This window comes from Nuphar pumila, chromosome 10 (assembly GCF_984573655.1).
Source record: "Nuphar pumila chromosome 10, dmNupPumi1.hap1.1, whole genome shotgun sequence".
In the NCBI taxonomy this organism is placed as follows: Eukaryota; Viridiplantae; Streptophyta; class Magnoliopsida; order Nymphaeales; family Nymphaeaceae; genus Nuphar; species Nuphar pumila.
The window spans coordinates 100871504-100892305 of record NC_143258.1 but is presented as its reverse complement, the minus strand read 5'-3'; the positions used below and the strand labels follow the sequence as shown (position 1 = coordinate 100892305).

General features: G+C 37.2%; 1 protein-coding gene across 1 annotated transcript in view; it reads left to right on the top strand.

Moving 5' to 3' along the window:
• The window catches only part of LOC149827602 (uncharacterized), a 28733-nt gene extending 9649 nt beyond the window's left edge, over positions 1–19084 (top strand). Inside the window, exons 10-11 of the mRNA XM_090019525.1 lie at positions 17565–18086; positions 18417–19084. Coding sequence (XP_089875651.1) covers positions 17565–18086; positions 18417–18659 — 765 coding nt within the window. The 3' untranslated portion in view covers positions 18660–19084. The remainder of the gene's footprint in view (positions 1–17564; positions 18087–18416) is intronic.
• Positions 19085–20802: the final 1718 nt, after the last annotated feature.

Genomic DNA, 20802 nt, shown 5'->3' with positions numbered 1-20802 from the left:
GATACTATAGAAGAGCTCACTATGGAGGAAAATAGACTTAGAAAAAGTACTCCAAAAGTTGATGATGACTCCGTTTTAGCTGTATCTAGACCGGGGAATCATACTCGTACTTACAAGCCGCCTCATTTTGGAAGGCAAAACGGCGACTTTGATAAAAGAAAAGTTATTTGTCATCATTGTCATGAACCGGGGCACTATAGGCCTCAATGTCCAAAGTTAAAAAGAAGAGAAGAAAAAAGAGTTGCATCTGTTGAATCTGAGTCAAAAGATCAAGATGCACCTGTGTCTATGGCTCAACTGATGGAAATCCTTCAACCTCTTCTCAATGGGGTATCCTCCTCAACCGAAGCCTCAACTGGAGCGGCAGTTGCATCTTTCTCCGGTCCAGGTAACTTTCATTGGCTTTTAGATTCTGGTGCTTCTTTTCATATGACCCCAAATGTTAATAGTCTATCCGAATGTCTTAAAAATAACTCAAGTGTGTCAAAGGTTTTTACAGCCGATGGCACATCTCTCGAAGTAAAAGGAATAGGATGTTTTGAAAATCTTCAAAAATCCAAAAGATTTTTTATCCCAGAAGTTAGATATATCCCTAAACTTAATTTGAATCTCTTATCTGTCTCGCAAATATCTGATTATGGATGTAATATCTCCTTCTCTTCTCATGGTTGTTGGGTACAGGATCGCCAGTCAGGGAAGCTGATTGGGGAAGGCCATAGAGAAGGAGGACTTTATTACATGGACTTTTTGGAATTACCCAAGAATGCATTTTGTTATAATATTCAGAAATTAGAATTGGATTTATGGCACAAAAGGCTTGGCCATCCTCATATGTCTAAAATTCAATATTTTCCAAGTTTGAAAAAATTTTGTAATTCTGAAAATTTTTCTTGTAAAGACTGCATTCTTGGCAAAATGAAAAGGTTACAATTTCTTAGTAGAACTTTTGTTTCCTCACGACCACTTGAGTTAATACATTCGGATGTTTGGGGCCCCGCACCAGTTATTTCCAAAGGTGGTTATACATATTATGTCATTTTTGTTGATGACTTTTCTAGACATACTTGGATTTATTTTCTTAAACATAAATCTGATGTCTTTGCTAACTTCCAAATATTTCATAAAATGGTTAAAAATAAGTTTCAAAATGATATTTCTGTTTTTCGCAGAGAATTTATGTCCAACGAATTCAAAGACTATCTCAATTTACATGGTATTACACATCAAAGATCATGTCCACACACTCCACTGTTAAAATGTAAAACTGTACATATATGTATATATAATAATATTATATTATTATATATATATATAAATACATTTTTAATTTCTTTCTTTTCTGTATTTTTTTTCCTTTATTTTTATTTTTTGTCTTTATGTCATCTAGTTCAGTTTGAACTAGAATGACTGTTGCTAGTCAAGTCCTGTCCAGACTTGACTAGCAATAGAGCTGTTGGACTGACACATTCCAACAGCTCTAAATAGAGCTGTTGGACTGTGCCCAACAACTCTATTGAGTCCTCTTTCAGCTGTGTATATAAAGGGGTGCAGCCCCTCTTGTATTTCACTCCAATGCTTCTTAAGCAATTGGTTTTTCATATCAATAAAGAATACATTTTTATTTTTATTTTGTTTCCAGTTATACCCTTTTTAAGGGTTATGCTTTAGTGTCATTCTTGACACTTGCTCTTGTTAATCAAAGCTCGTGTTTCGAAGATCCCCATTTCATTTCATGGTATCAGAGCCGCGGAAGTACTAAATCTTGAGGAAAAGCTGCCTCGGTTTCCGTGCCCGTTTGCAAAAGTGTTCGCCACTTGAAGAGAAGTGTTTTATCACTTCATTGGAGAAGATTTCACATCTTGTTGTATTGTTTTTTTTTTTCTTTCTTTCTTTCTCATTTTCCTTCTTGTTTCTCTTCTATCCCTATTCTTTCTCTCCTTGTAATCGATGGATGACAATGATAAAGTCACCATCATGCCTATGAAACTAAGCGATACGAACTATGTAACATGGGCTTCAATCATGAAGCACCATATATGGGGAAAAGGCTTATAGGGGATTGTGGATGGTTCCGATTCGGAACCTAAGCTATCTCTTACTAAAAAGGAGGGAGATAAAGACGTCCCTCTATCGGAAGAAGAGAAAATCAAGGCTACTGCCTCATACGAGAAGAAATGGAAAGAATGGAGAATATCTCATGCGAAGATAATGTCATGGCTTATCAATAGCGTTGACATTAAAAAATGCTCAAGTCTTGCCAAATTTGATCATGCCGATAAGGCATGGGAATACCTTAAGAATATGTATTCCCTTAAAGATATTGCACACGTGTGCAACCTCCAAGAAAAAGTTCGAATGATGACACAAGGAGACAAAACTATTCGTGAATATTACAATGGGTTGTCCGAACTTTGGGAAGAACTTTCCCTTTTAGAACCAAAGTGGCATTGTGCCGAAGACATCGAGCTTCGTCAGAAACAACTCGATGTTGAACATTTTTACCAGTTTATCACTGGATTAAGGCCGGAATTTGAAACCACTAAATCGACCCTACTTCACCGGGGAAAAATTCCTTCTATTGTTGAAACTATTGAAGAGTTAACAATGGAAGAAAATCGTCTCCGAAAAGGTTCTTTAAAAATTGAAGATGATTCTGTTTTAGCCGTGTCTAGACCAGGGAATCATGTTCGATCATATAGGCCTCCTCACTTTAACGGACAAAATGGTGACTATGATAAGAAGAAAGTTATTTGTCATCACTGTCATGAACCGGGACACTACAGGCCACAATGTCCCAAACTTAAGGAGCTGAGAGAAAAAAGAGCTGCAATTGCTGGATCAGAGCCTAAAGATCAGGATGCACCAGTTTCCCTGGCTCAACTAATGGAGATCCTTCAGCCTCTCATCAAAGGTGCCTCTTCCTCATCTGAAGCTTCAACCGGCGCAGCAGCCTCATCTTTTTCTGATTTAGGTAAAATTTCTTGGCTTCTTGACTCTGGTGCATCTTTTCATATGACCCCAAATAATCAAAGTCTATCCAAATGTGTTAAAAATAAAACAAGTGTGTCAAAGGTCTTTAGTGCTGATGGGACTTCTCTTGAAATAGAAGGAATAGGAGATTTTGAAAAAATTTATAAAACAAATAATTTTTTTATTCCAGAAATTAGACATGTTCCCAAATTAAATTTAAATCTTTTATCTGTATCTCAAATTTCTGATTATGGGTGTAATATTTCTTTTTCTTCTCATGGTTGTTGGGTACAGGATCGCCAGTCAGGCAAGCTGATTGGGGAAGGCCATAGAGAAGGAGGACTCTATTACATGGATTTTTTGGAAATGCCGAAGAAAGTTTTTTGTTATAATATTCAAAAAATAGAGTTGGAACTGTGGCATAAGAGACTTGGTCACCCACATATAGCCAAAATCCAACATTTTCCAAATATAGGGAAATTTTGTAACTCTGAATCATTTGATTGTAAGGATTGTATTCTCGGCAAAATGAAAAGATTACCATTTCAGAACAGAACCTTTTTCTCTTCAAGACCACTTGAATTAATACACTCGGATGTTTGGGGTCCTGCACCAGTAATTTCTAAAGGAGGATTTGTTTACTATGTTATTTTTGTCGATGATTTCTCCCGACATACGTGGATGTACTTTCTCAAACATAAGTCTGAAGTATTTTCATACTTTCAAACTTTTCATAATATGGTTAAAAACAAATTTCAAAATGATATTACTATTTTTCGCACAGATTCAGGGGGAGAGTTTTTATCCACAGATTTTCAAAATTATCTTAAATTGCATGGCATCACACATCAAAGATCTTGTCCTTATACACCTCAACAAAATGGACTGGCAGAACGAAAACATCGCCATATTATAGAAACCACTAGAACTTTATTAATAGCAAATCAAGTCCCTAAAGACTTTTGGGCAGAAGCTGCCTTAACTGCCACCTATCTCATTAATAGGATGCCATCTTCTTCGTTACAAAATATCACTCCCATTGAAAAACTTATGAACATTTCTCCAGACTACTCTGGATTAAGAATATTTGGGTGCAAATGTTTCATATTTACTGACAAAAATGATAAACTTTCCCCTCGTGCGATTCCCTGTGCCTTTTTAGGATATGCTGAAAACCAGAAAGGTTATAGATGTTTTGACTTCAAAAATAATAAACTATATGTGTCTAGAAATGTTTCCTTTCTTGAAAAGGAGAGCTTCTTTGATTTTAGAAAATTAAAAGACGTCACTGAGTACTTCTTTTTGCTAGATCTAACATCAACATCTGATGAATATGACCTTGATTATAACTTTGATGATGATCCAAGAATTATTGATCTTAATGTTGAAAATGAAGAAGTTCATAGAGATACTAGTATTCAATATTCCAGGCGACAAGAGTCTAATACTCCATGTGCACTTGAGAAATATTCTAACATTCCAACTAGACAATCATCCCGAATCTCGAGGCCTCCAGAAAAGTTTGTATCATACGAGTCTTTCTCACCCACATATAGGGCAGTTATTGCATTAATTCACTCATATGAAGAACCATCCACATATTTTCAAGCAAAAAATGATATCAAATGGATAGAAGCCATGAAAGTTGAATTAGATGCACTTGAAAAGGCTTCTACATGGAATATTCAAGATCTTCCTCCAGGGAAGAAAACTATAGGATGTCGATGGGTTTATAAAATTAAAACCAAGAGTGATGGTACTCTTGAAAGATATAAAGCCCGTTTAGTAGCCAAAGGTTATGCCCAAGAATATGGGATTGATTATGAAGAAACCTTTGCTCCGGTGGCTCGTATGACTACTGTCCGAACCTTAATTGCCTTAGCTTCTATCAAAAAATGGTCTATTTTTCAAATGGATGTCAAAAATGCTTTTTTAAATGGAAAGCTAGTTGAAGAAGTATATATGGAACCCCCTCCTGGTCTAAGTATTCCTAAGGGTAAAGTCCTTCGCTTAGAAAAAGCTCTTTATGGACTTAAACAAGCACCAAAAGCTTGGTATGATAGGTTTAGTCGTGTTATGATTGATATTGGTTTTCAATTCTGTTTAACTGACACTGCTTTGTTTATTAAGAATTCTGATGCAGGGATCATTGTGCTTCTTCTCTATGTGGATGATATGATCATCACCGGAAGCGATAAACAGGGAGTTGAAACAATCAAAACACTTCTTAAATCTCATTTTGAAATGACTGATTTGGGCTTGTTGAGATATTTTTTAGGCATTGAAGTTGCTTATTCTTCTAGAGGATATTTATTATCTCAGACTAAATTTGCTTTTGATATTGTTTTCAGGTCTGGTATTACTGATGATAAGAAAGTTGACACTCCAGAAGTTGTTAATGTTAAAATGAAGATTGATGATGGAGAACTTCTTGCAGACCCTACTCCTTACAGACAGCTTGTCGGGGCACTTTCCTATCTATCCATTACCAGACCAGATATAGCACATGCTGTTCATACAGCAAGTCAATTTCAACATGCTCCTACTTCTGTTCATATGGGAGCAGTCATGCGTATTATCAGATACATCAAGTCCTCTCTTTCACGAGGACTTTTCTTATCTTCCTCCTCTTCTCTTGATTTAATTGCATATACTAATGCTGATTAGGGAGGTGATCCCAATAACAGACACTCAACCACTGGCTTTTGTGTCTTTTTAGGGGAATCATTAATCTCGTGGAGGTGTAAAAAGCAGCAGAAGGTATCTCTCTCATCCACCGAAGCTGAATACAGAGCCATGGCAACCACGACCATGGAAGTAGTTTGGCTCCGACGACTGCTTGCTGACATGGGAGTTGAAGCAACAAAGGCTTCACAAATGTGTTGTGACAACAAAAGTGCGATCTACATTGCCAGTAACAGAACATTCCACGAACGCACCAAACACATCGAAATGGATTGTCACTACGTCAGAGAGGAATATCTACACGGGATAATTGATCTGCCATATGTCACTTCAGAATATCAGTTAGCAGACCTCTTTACAAAGCCTCTCGCTGCTCCCCGATTTCACTTTCTCTTAGACAAACTTTCGCTCATTGTACCGTAAGTTTGAGGGGGAGTGTTAAAATGTAAAACTGTACATATATGTATATATAATAATATTATATTATTATATATATATATAAATACATTTTTAATTTCTTTCTTTTATGTATTTTTTTCCTTTATTTTTATTTTTTGTCTTTATGTCATCTAGTTCAGTTTGAACTAGAATGACTGTTGCTAGTCAAGTCCTGTCCAGACTTGACTAGCAATAGAGCTGTTGGACTGACACAGTCCAACAGCTCTTAATAGAGCTGTTGGACTGACACATTCCAACAGCTCTAAATAGAGCTGTTGGACTGTGCCCAACAGCTCTATTGAGTCCTCTTTCAGCTGTGTATATAAAGGGGTGCAGCCCCTCTTGTATTTCACTCCAATGCTTTTTAAGCAATTGGTTTTTCATATCAATAAAGAATACATTTTTATTTTTATTTTGTTTCCAGTTATACCCTTTTTAAGGGTTATGCTTTAGTGTCATTCTTGACACTTGCTCTTGTTAATCAAAGCTCGTGTTTCGAAGATCCCCATTTCATTTCATCCACAACAGAATGGCCTAGCCGAACGCAAACATCGGCACATTATGGAAACTACTAGGACATTGCTAATTGCAAATCAAGTTCCAAAAAGTTTTTGGGCTGAAGCGGTCCTAACTGCCACCTACCTCATTAATAGGATGCCATCTTCCTCATTAAAGAATACAACTCCAATAGAAAAGCTTGTTAATTTAACTCCAGATTATTCTAGATTAAGAGTCTTTGGATGCAAATGTTTTGTTTTCACCAACAGAAATGATAAACTCTCTCCTCGTGCAATCCCATGTGCCTTTTTAGGATATGCTGATAATAAAAAAGGCTACAGGTGTTTCGATTTTCAAAATGACAAATTATATGTGTCAAAAAATGTATCTTTTTTGGAAAAAGACAGCTTCTTTGAATTTGAAAAATCCAAGGATGTCACTGAATACTCGTTTTTAATTGATCCAACTTCAAAATCCAATGAATGTGATGTTGGATGTGACCTTGACAATGATCAAAGTCCTATTGTTGTTGAAAATGATGATAATGAAGAGCAAATCCATAGGGATGTTAGTCTACAATATTCAAGACGTAGAGAGCAAAATCTTCCATGTGCATTACAAAAATACTCTAAAGTCTCACCTAGAAGAACGTCTAGAATCTCTAAACCTCCAGAAAAATTTGTCTTATGAATCTTTTTCACCCACGTATAGGGCCGCCATTACATTAATACAATCATATGTTGAACCATCATCCTATTCTCAAGCAAAAAATCATATAGAATGGATAGAAGCCATGAAAATAGAATTGGATGCACTAGAAAAGGCCAATACTTGGACAATACAAGATATTCCTCCGTGTAAGAAACCTATAGGTTGTAGGTGGGTATACAAAGTCAAAACCAAAAGTGATGGGACCCTGAAAAGATATAAGGCCCGTTTAGTAGCAAAAGGATATGCCCAAGAGTATGGCATCGATTATGAAGAAACATTTGCTCCTGTGGCCCGTATGACCACTGTTAGAACTTTAATAGCCTTGGCCTCCATTAGAACATGGCCTATCTTTCAATTAGATGTCAAAAATGCTTTCCTGAATGGGAATCTCGTTGAAGAAGTATACATGGAAGCCCCACCTGATATTAGTATCCCTAAGGGTAAAGCTCTTCGTCTAGAAAAAGCTCTTTATGGTCTTAAACAGGCTCCAAAAGCCTGGTATGACCGATTTAGTCATGTTATGCTTGATATTGGTTTTCAACCTTGTTTAACTGACACTGCTTTGTTTGTTAAGAAATCTGATGCAGGCATCATTATTCTTCTTCTCTATGTAGACGATATGATCATCACCGGAGGCGACAAACAGGGAGTTGCAAATATCAAATCTCTTCTTAAAACTCACTTTGAAATGACTGACTTAGGTTTATTAAGATATTTTTTAGGCATTGAAGTTGCTTATTCCCCTCGGGGGTATTTGATATCTCAATCTAAATTTGCTCTTGATATCATTTCCAGGTCTGGAATTACAGATGATAAGAAAGTAGACACTCCAGAAGTTGTCAATGTTAAAATGAAAATTGATGATGGAGAACTTCTTGATGATCCTACTCCTTATAGACAACTTGTTGGAGCTCTTTCTTATCTTTCCATTACTAGGCCAGATATAACTCATGCGGTTCATACAGTCAGTCAGTTTCAGCATGCTCCCACCTCCGTGCACATGGGAGCGATTTTGCGTATTATTAGATACTTAAAATTCTCTCTTTCACGAGGACTCTTCTTGTCTGCTTCATCTTCATTAAATTTAATTGCATATACTGATGCTGACTAGGGAGGTGATCCCAATAATAGACACTCAACTACTGGTTTTTGTGTGTTCCTAGGTGAAACCTTAATTTCGTGGAGGTGCAAGAAGCAACAGAAAGTCTCTCTTTCCTCCACCGAAGCTGAATACAGAGCCATGACAACCACCACTATGGAGGTTGTTTGGCTCAGACGATTGCTAGCGGATATGGGAGCTAAAGCAACGCAAGCTTCAAAGATGTGTTGTGACAACAAAAGTGCGATCTACATTGCAAGCAACCGGACATTCCATGAGCGCACTAAACACATTGAGATGGACTGTCACTATGTCAGAGAGGAATACTTACATGGAACCATTGATCTGCCATATGTTACATCAGAATATCAATTAGCAGACTTCTTCACCAAGCCTCTCGCTGCTCCCAGATTTCACTTCCTCTTAGACAAACTTTCGCTCATTGTACCGTAAGTTTGAAGGGGAGTGTTAAAATGTAAACTGCAATATATATATATTATTTAATATTATTATATTTTCTTTTATTATTTTATTTTTCTATTTTTTATTTTCTTTTTTAGCATCTAGTTCAATAGAAACTAGATATTTTGATCCAGTCAAGTTCCTGTTGGAACTTGACTGTGCAAGTAGCTGTTGGACTGTAGTCCAACAGCTATAATAAATGCTGTTGGACTATAGTCCAACAGCTATAATAATAAATGCTGTTGGACTGTAGTCCAACAGTTATATTAAGAGACGTTGAAATCCAACGTCTCTTTTTGGAGAGCTCAAAATGAGCTCAAAATGAGCTCTCCTCTCTCTCCCATTTTTTTGTATATATAGGGGTGAACCCCTTCAATGTAAAGAACTATGCTTCTTAAGCATTTTGTTCATGAATAAAGTATTATTTATTTTTCAAGTGTTCTTCCCTTTATACCCTTTCAAGGGTCATGCTTGTAGTGTCTCCAATAGACACTTGTTTGTGAGTTATTTGTGCATTTGTTGAAGACCACCATTTTATTACAGCCTCCAAGGGCTACAAGAATGCACAAATACAATCTTTCAAAGGAGATACACAAGCACAAACAAAGGGCCACTTATGAGCCTAATACAAAGGAGATGTGCAAACACAAACACTTGGAGAGCAACAAAGTAAAAAATATATGCTTCAAATATGCTTAGTAAAACATAACTATTGCAATGGGGAAGGTCTCCTTACATAGACAAAAAGAGAAGTTTAAAGAAAAAGAAGACGAAAGAAGAGGACAAAGGGGTTAGTCCAACTAGCCATTGGGGGGACTAGATCAATGGCTACTTAATATAAAATAAAAATATAAAAAATCAGAAATGATCGAAATACCCCTGATGGGTATTTCATATATATATATATATATATAACAACAAAGTATGTTAACACTCCTCAAACTTACGATGTAAACAAAGAAAGTTTGTCAAGGAGAAAGGGAAATTTAGGTGACGAAAGCACCTTGGTAAAGAAGTCAGTTTAGTTGATATTCAGAGGTGATGTAGGGCAAGATAATAGTCTTATTTAAAAATTCTTTACGTACATAGTGGCCGTCCATTTCAATATGTTTAGTCTTTTCATGAAATGTATGATTGTCAGTTATGCATATGACACTCTTATTGTCACAACATAATCTGGAGGGTGTCTGCAAATGAACTCCCAAATCTTCAAGTAATCTTCATAGCTAAACAATCTCTAATGTTGTGGTAGTCATTGCACGATACTGAGCTTCAGTAGATGATAACAATACTTTATGTTGCTTCTTACATTTCCAAGACACTAGAGAATTACCTAAAAACACAAAAAAACTAGTAATTGAGCGTCTATCATTTGAATCTCCTCCCAATCAGAGTCATAATAAGCAATTAACTCAAGAGAGGAAGAGTAAGACACTAAAAGACCTTTAGAAGTAGAATTCTATAAATATCGAATGATACTTATCACATCACCCATGTGAATTGTGGTGGGAGAATGTTGGAACTAGCTTGCATTATGAGCTACATGCGCAATTTTAGGTGGGATAATAGTTAAGTCAAAGCGCGATATCTTCCAAAGGTGACTCATCATCCTTCTTCGTCTTGGCATTGATAACTTTAAGAGTATTCACCATTTTCTCATCATTAATATCAGACCTGTCAATAATATCATTAGCAAACTTGGTTTGAATAAACAAATATCCTTTAGGAGAATAAGCTACTTTAATTCCTAGAAAAAATTTAAGAAATCTAAGATCATTTATTTCAAAATGTTTCTTGAGAATAAATTTAATATAATTAACTCCATATTTTTCTCCACCTTGGATGATTATATCATCGACATAAAGAAGTAGAATGATTATTCATGCATGAGTTTTCTTAATGAACATAGCAGCGTCAGTATAACAAGGTTTAAATCCAAGTGCAAGCATAACAAAGCTAAATCTATCATATCAGGCCTTCAGTGTTTGTTTTAAACCATATAAAGCTTTCTTTAAATGAAGTACCTTTTTAGAAGGGATCTCATATCTAGGAGGTGAATCCATATAAACTTCTTCTTTTAATTCTTCATTTAAAAATGCATTTCTTACATCCATTTGATATATAGAACAACCCTTTATGACAACCACAACTATAAGAGTTCTAACAGAGGTAATCCTATCTACATGTGCAAAAGTTTCATCTTAATTTGTACCGCATTATTGAGAATATCCTTTTTATATTAACCTGGTTTTGTATCTTTCTAAAGTCTATCACTCTTGGTTTTAACTTTGTAAACCCACCTACAACCTATGGTTTTCTTTCTTTTAGGTAAATATTTTATTTCCTAGGTTTTGGATTTTCCAAGTGCTTCTAATCTATCGTTCATGGCTCCTGTCCATGATTTTGACTAGACAGGCTCTATAGAGAGGAGAGAAACAAATATATCAGGAGGTCTTGAGACTCTTAGATCTTATACGTTCACCTAATTGTTGTCCTTCTAAGTTAGAATAATTTTTTAAGGCACTAGGTTGTCTCTCGTTGCCATGTCTACTATATTGAATTACTAAAGGCTCAGTTTGGTCAAGGTTTTCACCATCCTGGATATTTAGTGGGGCTTCTTCATTAATAACATCATTAATCATGCGATCCTTATTGCTCTTAGGCAATAGTTTAAGTAAAAATGAATATTCAGTATTTTTCTTAGGCACACCTTGATAACAAAACTTTACAACAACAACAACAACAACAACTACGCCTTCATTCCAAAACAATTGGGGTCGGCGATATGAACCAAAAAAGAAAATCATTTTGGGTCTTCCACATGAATCCTTCTCCTCCAATCATTTCTATCCAATGCCATGTCTTCGGTGAGGTTCAAAGCATTCATATCCTTTCCTATCATCTCCATCCATGTCTTCCTAGGCCTACCCCAACCTCTTTTAACTAATATATTTTTCCATTTCTCCATCCTTTTAACTGGAGCATCATTAGGCCTTCGCTGAATATGTCCAAACAACCGTAAACGATTCTCTCTCATCTTATTTTCAATGGGTGCCACACCTACCTTCTTACGTATCTCCTCGTTCCGAATCTTATCTTTTATTGTATTTCCACACATCCATCTAAGCATACGCATCTCAGCTACACTCATTTCTTGAATATGATGCCTCTTGGCAGCCCAACATTCTGTACCATATAGTAAAGCGAGCCTAATAGTCATCTTATAAAACTTTCCCTTCAACTGCAATGGCATCCTACGATCGCACAATACTCCAGTTGCACTTTTCTATTTCATCCACCCAACCTTTATCCTATGATTTACATCTCCATCAATTTCTCCATACTTTTGAATGATAGATCCCAAATATTTGAAACAATCATCCACCGGTATTTCTTGCTCACCAAGCTTCACTACACTCTCATCACTACTTCGTTGCTTACTAAACCGACATTCCATATATTCTGTCTTATTCTTACTCAACTTAAAATCTCTTGCTTCCAATGTCTGTCTCCATAATTCTAACTTAGCATTAACCCCAGCTCTAGACTCATCAATCAAAACAATATCATCAACAAACAACATACACCACAACACATTTTCTTGAATTGATCTCGTAAGCTCATCCATCACTATAGCAAATAGGAAAGGGCTTAAAGCGGATCCTTGATGTAACCCAACCGTTATAGGAAAATTGGTTGTCACCCCTCCACAAGTGCGGACATTGGTTACTACTCCTTCATATATATCTTTAATTATACTAATGTACTTGAGAGAAACACCTTTCTTCTTCATTGTCCACCAGAGAACGTCCCTAGGTACTCTATCATATGCCTTCTCCAAATCAATAAAAACCATATGCAAATCTTTGTTCCTCTCTCTATATCTCTCAATAAGTTGTCTAAGAAGATGTATAGCTTCCATAGTTGATCTTCCAGGCATAAAACCAAATTGATTCTCCGATATCATGACAATCTTCCTCAACCTAGACTCAATCACCCTCTCCCAAAGTTTCATAGTATGACTCATAAGTTTTATACCACGATAGTTTGTGCAATCTTGTATATCACCCTTATTCTTATATAGAGGCACCAAAGTACTCTTCCTCCAGTCATTAGGCATCTTATTTGTCCGCCAAATCTTGTTAAAAAGATTTGTCAACCATTCTAAACCTTTCTCTCCCAAGCATTTCCAAGCCTCGATAGGTATACCATCTGGGCCAACTGCCCTTCTTGATTTCATTTTCTTCAAAACCTCTGCAATTTCTTTCTTTTGAATCTTGCGCATGAAGTCACGATTCATCTCATGAAAAGGAATGGAGAAGTCTCAAGATCCTGAGCATGACTTCCATTAAATAGCTTATCAAAATAATCTTTCCATCTCTCCTTAATCTCCTCATCTTTGACTAAAACCCTTTTCGTTTAATCTTTGATACATCTAACCATACCCAGATTCCTCGATTTCCTATCTCTCATCTTTGCAAGCCTATAAATATCCTTCTCGCCCTCTTTGGTATCCAACTTGTCATAAACCTCCTTATATACCTTATCCCTCGCGTTTCAAACTACTTTTTTTAGCTTCTTTCTTTGCTATCATATGCTTCTCCAAATTCTCATTATCACGACTCTTACTTAGATTTCTATAATACTCTCTTTTAACCTTAATAGCTAATGTGACATCCTCGTTCCACTATGATGTATCCTTACCTAGCGGTGCACCGCCTTTAGACTCACCCAATACCTTCTTAGCTACATTTCTCATGCCACCCGCTATCTTATTCCACATTGATTCTGAATCCTCCTCGAGACACCAATCAACTTCCTTAACTACCTGCTCTACAAACATTCCTTGTTTAGCTCCTTTCAGTGCCCACCACTTAATTATAGGATCTATTCTATGTCTATCCTTTTTGCGGCATTGTCTAATTCTAAGATCTAAAATTAAGACTCTATGTTGTGTAGCTACACTTTCTCTAAGTATAACCTTACAATCGATGCAACAACTCCTATCTCTCTTTCTAAGTAGGAAAAAATCTATCTGACTCGTATTAACCCCACTTTTAAATGCTACTAGGTGAGACTCCCTCTTCCTAAACCAAGTGTTTGCTAAGATCATATCATAGGACAAACCAAAATCTAAAATCCTTTCTCCACTTTCATTTCTTTCTCCTATACCATTGCCTCCATGGATATTCTCAAATCCATCCCTACTAATGCCTACATGTCCATTAAGGTCATCACCGATGAAAAACTTTTCTCCATAAGATATCCCTTGTACTACTCCATCTAAATCTTCCCAAAATTGACACTTAATGGAATCATCTAAACCTACTTGAGATGCATAAACACTAATAATATTAATAATATCCGTAACTAATACTAATTTAATAAGTAAAATCCTATCACCCTTCCTACGGACCTCAACTACATTATCTATAAACTCACGACTCATAACAATCCCTACTCCATTCCTATTCCTATTTATTCCTGTATACCAAATCTTATATCGCCAAGGTTTTATCACTTTTGCTTTCTCACTTACCCATTTGGTCTCTTGTAGACATAAAATATCCATCTTTCTCCTACACATAACATTTACTAACTCTACCAACTTACCAGTTAAAGACCCTATGTTCCAAGTGGCTAACCTAATTTTATGGTCTTGGACTAACTTCTTTACCCCCACCCATCCAACAAAGTGAGGGAACCCTTGCCTATTTGACACCACACTCGGGCGCCGGTGTGACGCGTCGCTTCTGGGCGACGACTTAGCAACCCTTGCCCATTTATCACTGCCTTCGGGCCTATAGAGTACAACGCGTCGCTCAGTAGGGAACACCCCAACGAAATTCTCAAATTGGTTCATATTCATAGGGTATGACTAAGTTTTTATGCTGGTTGTCACGGCCTACCGCAACCCTCCTCCTTTATCCGGGCTTGGGACCGGCAGTGTATAACTAAACAGTTATACACAGTTAAAAAAACTTTACTTTTTTAAAAATTAAATATTTCTATAAACATAGAGTTTGTTTCTTTCAAAATCATAACATCTAAAGCTTTTTTGGTTTTCTCCGTACCCAAGAAATACGCAAAGTATGACTTTTGGATAAAGTTTGTCATTTTTGTTGGTAAGGACAAAACATTTACATCCAAAACTCCTTAGTCTAGAATAATTGGGAGGAGTTTCAAAGAGTTTTTCAAGAGGAGAAATATTTGAAGTTTAGTGGAAGGAATTCAATTGATAAGATATACAATAATTAACGAAGCTTCGACCCAAAACTCTTTTAGAACATGTTTTGAAATTAGGAGTGTCCTAGTGGTTTTGATAATGTACCTATGTTTTTTTTTGGCCAAACTATTTTGTTGGGATGTGTAGGCAGAGGATCTTTGGTGTACAATCTCATTTGATTCATTGTAGAACTAGTGTCATAATGAGAAAGTAAAGATTTATTTAGGGTCACATGGAAGGAAGCTCCGAAATTCAAAAGCCAAGTAACCTTACCATGAGTAGATGAAGTAGACGCCGCGGCTCCCAAAATAGATGAAGAGGTGTTTTTGAGTAGTTGTAGAGCCTCCACGAGTTGAGTCAAGATTATAGTTTCGACAGATTTGGGGTCTCTATCGGTTCCATGCTTGTCATCTTGAGAAGCTCCTACAGATGTCACCTTCTTTTCTTATCTTCCTTTGAATTTAAGTCTATAGGGTCTAATATGCCCCGGTTCTTCACAATTGTGATATGATCTTTTTTCTCTCATCATCATTGCGAAGTTTTTCATAATAAAAAAATGTGGTGGTTTGTAAGTATAAGTGTTGGTCATGGGTCTAGATACAGCCAAAACATTATCTTTAGGTTCTTTGGATTCAGACATGGATTTTAACCTTGTCTCCTTTATTTAAACGCCTCATGCAGGGGACAAGATTTTTTCCTATGAATGATATTTACCCGAACTTGTTCGAATTTGGGTCTAAGGACTCGTAAATTAGAAAAGTTGCTTCTCAAGAATTTGCTTCTTTTTTTTGGAGGGCATCATTAGGAGTCTCCTATTTTAGCTCTAGTTTGACCATTTGATCCCAAAGCCTTTTGAGAGCACTATATTACTCTCTAACCGTCTTGTCATCTTGTTTGCAATTATGAATACGATCTCTTAGATCCCATTTATAAGCAACGTCTTTTTAGGTACAAGTTTGTTTGACAAACTCCCATGCTTTATCCGCCTTTCCAAATTCAAGAATGTTGGAGCGCGGTTCATCATGTATGCTACCCATAAAAAGGGAGAGGACCTATGCATGGCCCACCTTCTATCAATGCCTTTTCTCTCTCATTTCCTTTTAAAGTTTCTTCTTTTGCAACTTCTCCTATTGTAGTTTTTTGAGAATAGGTTGAGGTTTCGGACTATCAGCATATTGCTACGATTCCTTGCCCATTAAGATCCTTTTAACTGCTGTGACCCACATGTTATAGTTGCTTCCATTAAATTTGATGGGAACAAATGTGAAAATCTCTTTGTCGGCCATTGGAGAGAAAGAGAGAAAGAGAAGAATAGAAGAGAGAGGTTGATGGAGATTCCACCAAGAGGCTTCAACACGAGTTCTTGAATCTTCAATCACAAGCTAGATCTTGGGTCTACAAGTTTTAAGAGCCCAAGCTTTGATACCATGTAATGAAACAAAAAGAATACATAGATTGCCTTAAGGGCTACAAGAATGCACAAATACAAAATGACCACTTATGGGCCAAATACAATCTCTCAAAGGAGATATACAAGCACAAACAAAAGGTCACTTATGGGCCTAATAAGATATCACAAAGGAGATGCACAAACACAAACACTTGGAAAGCAACAAAGTATAAAATATATGCTTGTATTATCACAAATATGCTTAGTAAAGCATAACTAGTACAATGGGGAAGATCCCCTTATATAGACAAAAAGACAAGACCAAAGATGAGGACAGAGGGGCTAGTCCAACTAACCATTGCACTAGCCCCAATGGCTAGTTTGGCTGTCCCCACAGTTACTTAATATAAAAAATAGAATTACAAGTCTGCCCATACTAGTCAGTCCCTATTACAAAACAGGAAATGACCAAAATACCCCTGAAGAGTATTTCATATATATATAACAACAAAGTACGTTAACAGTATTGACAGTCAATCTTTCTCTTATTAATGAGATGTCGATCTAGAAAAGATGCTCCTCTTGTAAAATTTATTCCTTTTAGCATCTTTGTTATCAAAATTTGCTGCCTAAGTTGGTTAATTTCCAAAATGTAATCTATTTTCCTTCCTTCTCCTTTTTTCCTGCTAAGCTCCGCGTCTTCATGTTTTGAACTTGAAGTTCATGTGTCTTGTTTTGGATTTTTAAGGGCATTCCATTGTTTTTCCATTGGGGTGGTGTGTGTGTGTGGGGGGGGGGGGGTGTTGTGGTTGGGATTGGGTGGGTGGATGTGGGAGGATACCTGGAGGTTTTACATCTATGAGGGGCAATTGGTGAAGGGACGGTTGATGCCATGAATCCATCTCCAACCGCCCTGCACGGGGGTGGTTTCCTTCATTATTTAAAAAAAAAACATGATTTATGTCATCATGTACGAGTTAAATGTTATTTTAATGTGAATATTTTCTGGCTTGATACTATTATGCTTGCTTTTAAAATTTCAGGGACTGTTTTTTGTCCTGATCAGCTACAGATAGTTTTTACAGGTTGATGTGGAATACAAGGAAACTGGCAACAACTTAGCCTATGAAGAGCTTTCTTGTCCTCTGAATGGAGATAAGCAGCCTACTACTATGAAGCCTGCCTCAACTAGAAAGATGAGAAAGAAAGGAGCACTCTCTATGTTTTTGAGTGGGGCCCTGGACGACACCCCACAAGAAGTTGCTACCCCTCCAACACCAAAGGTGGAGGGCCCAGCATGGGGTGGCGTCAAGTTGGGCAAGGAATTAGCTTCGCTCCGTGATATTCAGGAGGAACAGAAAATATCATTGAGCCCTCCAGGTGTTAAGGTGAAGGATGTTGGCAAGGGATCTTCTGCTGAAAGAGGTGGCAGTGGACCAATTAAACTAAGTTCATTCTTTCCTGGGTCACCTTCAAGTCCAATAGCTGTCGTATCTGCCCCTTCGCCTGCTGCATCAGAGTATGAGAAGAGCACACCACCTTGGGCTGTGACGGGTACTTCGCCAGTTTTTTGTAGGCCATCTCTCAGAGACATCCAGTTGCAACAGGTAAACTATCTTCTTTCATCTAGTAATTTTAATGAGGATATCTAGTATTGGTTAGAAATGGCTATTCTAGAAAAAGCATTGGACATTTTCATAGGAATTGCCTTAAGAAGTTGGAATCTGTAGCGTAGAGGCTGTTTGGAAAACACGCACATGCTTGAACATGTCATGGATCTCTGCATAAATAATTCCATGTGCACATACATGCACATGCACACACTCATACAATCCATGGATCTTTGCATACATAGCTTGTTTCATGATACATCATGTCATGGATGTCCCATAGATGTTAACATTTGTTGACATGAGCGGTCCTGGTCTCTGGCGCAGGGGAAACATCAGTTGCAGTTTACGTCTCACAGCCCAAAAATGCAGAGCCAAGGATTTTTGGTTGGCTCCCCTTCGGAAACTGGGCTCTGTCACACGCCAAAGGAAACTACCCCTAACCGCTGGTATAAACCAGAGACTGGCGCTCCTTCCTCCATCCGTGCAATCCAGATTGAAGAGGCAGCTATCAAAGACCTCAAACGGTACTACAGTAGTGTCAAGCTTGTGAAGCAACAGCCTGAGTAGTGATGGGCTACAACAACCATATATTTATTTTGACTTCCAGCATACATGATGTAATTCATGTAAATTCACCTGTACAGTCTCTTGTAAAGCACATTTTGTTCTGATGCAGTTTAGTTTTCCTATTTCCATCCAGTCTAGAATAATCAACTTGATTCTCACATCAGTTGTCTAATCTGATTTGTGAGATAATAACAATGCTCTTGATTCCCCCCCTCCCCCAAGATGCACTCATCCAATTGGCATGCATGGTTTTGTGACAAAATATGAAGGACATGCTTGTATGCAAAGGAGGGTTTTATTTTCAAGTCTCTGAACTTGGTTACTGACTGTATATTGGCCATGCAATTGAACAATTTGTATTTATTGCCGAAGGGAAAGTATGTGAGCTACTAATTTGTCATTTTAATGGATGGTGATGACTATGATGATGATGGTGGTGGTGGTCTCTGTGTGTGTGTCCAGGTTCTCATCTCATTCTCATCCAATTGGCATGCATGGTTTTGTGACAAAATATGAAAGACATGCTTGTATGCAAAGGAGGGTTTTATTTTCAAGTCTCTGTAGTTGGTTACTGACTGTATATTGGCCATGGAATTGAACAATTTGTATTTAATGCAGAAGGGAAAATATGTGAGCTACTAATTTGTCATTTTAATGGATGGTGATGACTATGATGATGATGGTGGTGGTGGTCTCTGTGTGTGTGTCCAGGTTCTCATCTCATTCTCATCCAATTGGCATGCATGGTTTTGTGACAAAATATGAAAGACATGCTTGTATGCAAAGGAGGGTTTTATTTTCAAGTCTCTGTAGTTGGTTACTGACTGTATATTGGCCATGGAATTGAACAATTTGTATTTATTGCAGAAGGGAAAATATGTGAGCTACTAATTTGTCATTTTAATGGATGGTGATGACTGATGATGATGGTGGTGGTGGTCTCTGTGTGTGTGTCCAGGTTCTCATCTCATTCTCATCCAATTGGCATGCATGGTTTTGTGACAAAATATGAAAGACATGCTTGTATCCAAAGGAGGGTTTTATTTTCAAGTCTCTGTAGTTGGTTACTGACTGTATATTGGCCATGGAATTGAACAATTTGTATTTATTGCAGAAGGGAAAATATGTGAGCTACTAATTTGTCATTTTAATGGATGGTGATGACTATGATGATGGTGGTGGTGGTCTCTGTGTATGTGTCCAGGTTCTCATCTTGCATGATCCATCAAGTAGTTGTGATATTGTTTATTCAGCATACTGTTGCATACATCAGCGAGAGAGAGAGAGAGAGAGAGAGAGAGAGAGAGAGAGAGAGAGAGGTTTCTTCAAGGACCAAAACTCTGTAGATGCAGATCCCATCCCATATCTGGTTGTCAAGATTGACGGCCTAAGAGATAAAGAGACTTGGGAGAGGCGCCCACTTTTCTAAGATGAAACTTGAGAATTCGGTGCATGTGATATCATTAGCATCATCATCACAATGTTTTTCTATTCTTTTTAATATTAAAATAATGCAACTTTTCAAGGTGCTTATGCTTCTCTTATTCAGGCTGGCCATGTGATGAATGCCTTCTCATACTCTACTTCTTTCTTCAGAGAGTACGAACCTTTTTCCCATTAGGTTTTCAAGAGTACCAGTTCATGCACATTTGCCTGCAAATGCGTTGAATAGACGAGCCCATGGCCAAGTCTGATCCCCAAGAATTTGCCTTAATGCATGTATTCATGTTCATGCAGATAGAGTCTCAACCATAATGAGCTAAGTTCAGGTAACCATTATCATGATTAGAGCTGGTAAATAAGAGCTGAATGATATGAGCTTGGAGTGTTCAAGCTTGGCTCATTCTTGTGTCAAGCCAAGCCGAGCATAATCAGTCTGAGTTAAACGAACAGAGTTCGAGCTGGCTTGTTTACAGAAAAATGCAGTGTTTTAGAGCTGAAAGAAATAGGATTACAAAAAAAAACATGTAAATTATATCTATTTTTTTCTTATTATCTAACCAGCTTATATGAGTCTAGCTGAGCCGAGTACCTACTGTTCATATTCAACTTGCCGGACCTATTTTCCGAGTTTGAATAAACTCTTTATGAGCCGAGACATGAGCGGCTCATCTTGTTTTCCAGCCCTAATCCTGATTGAGAG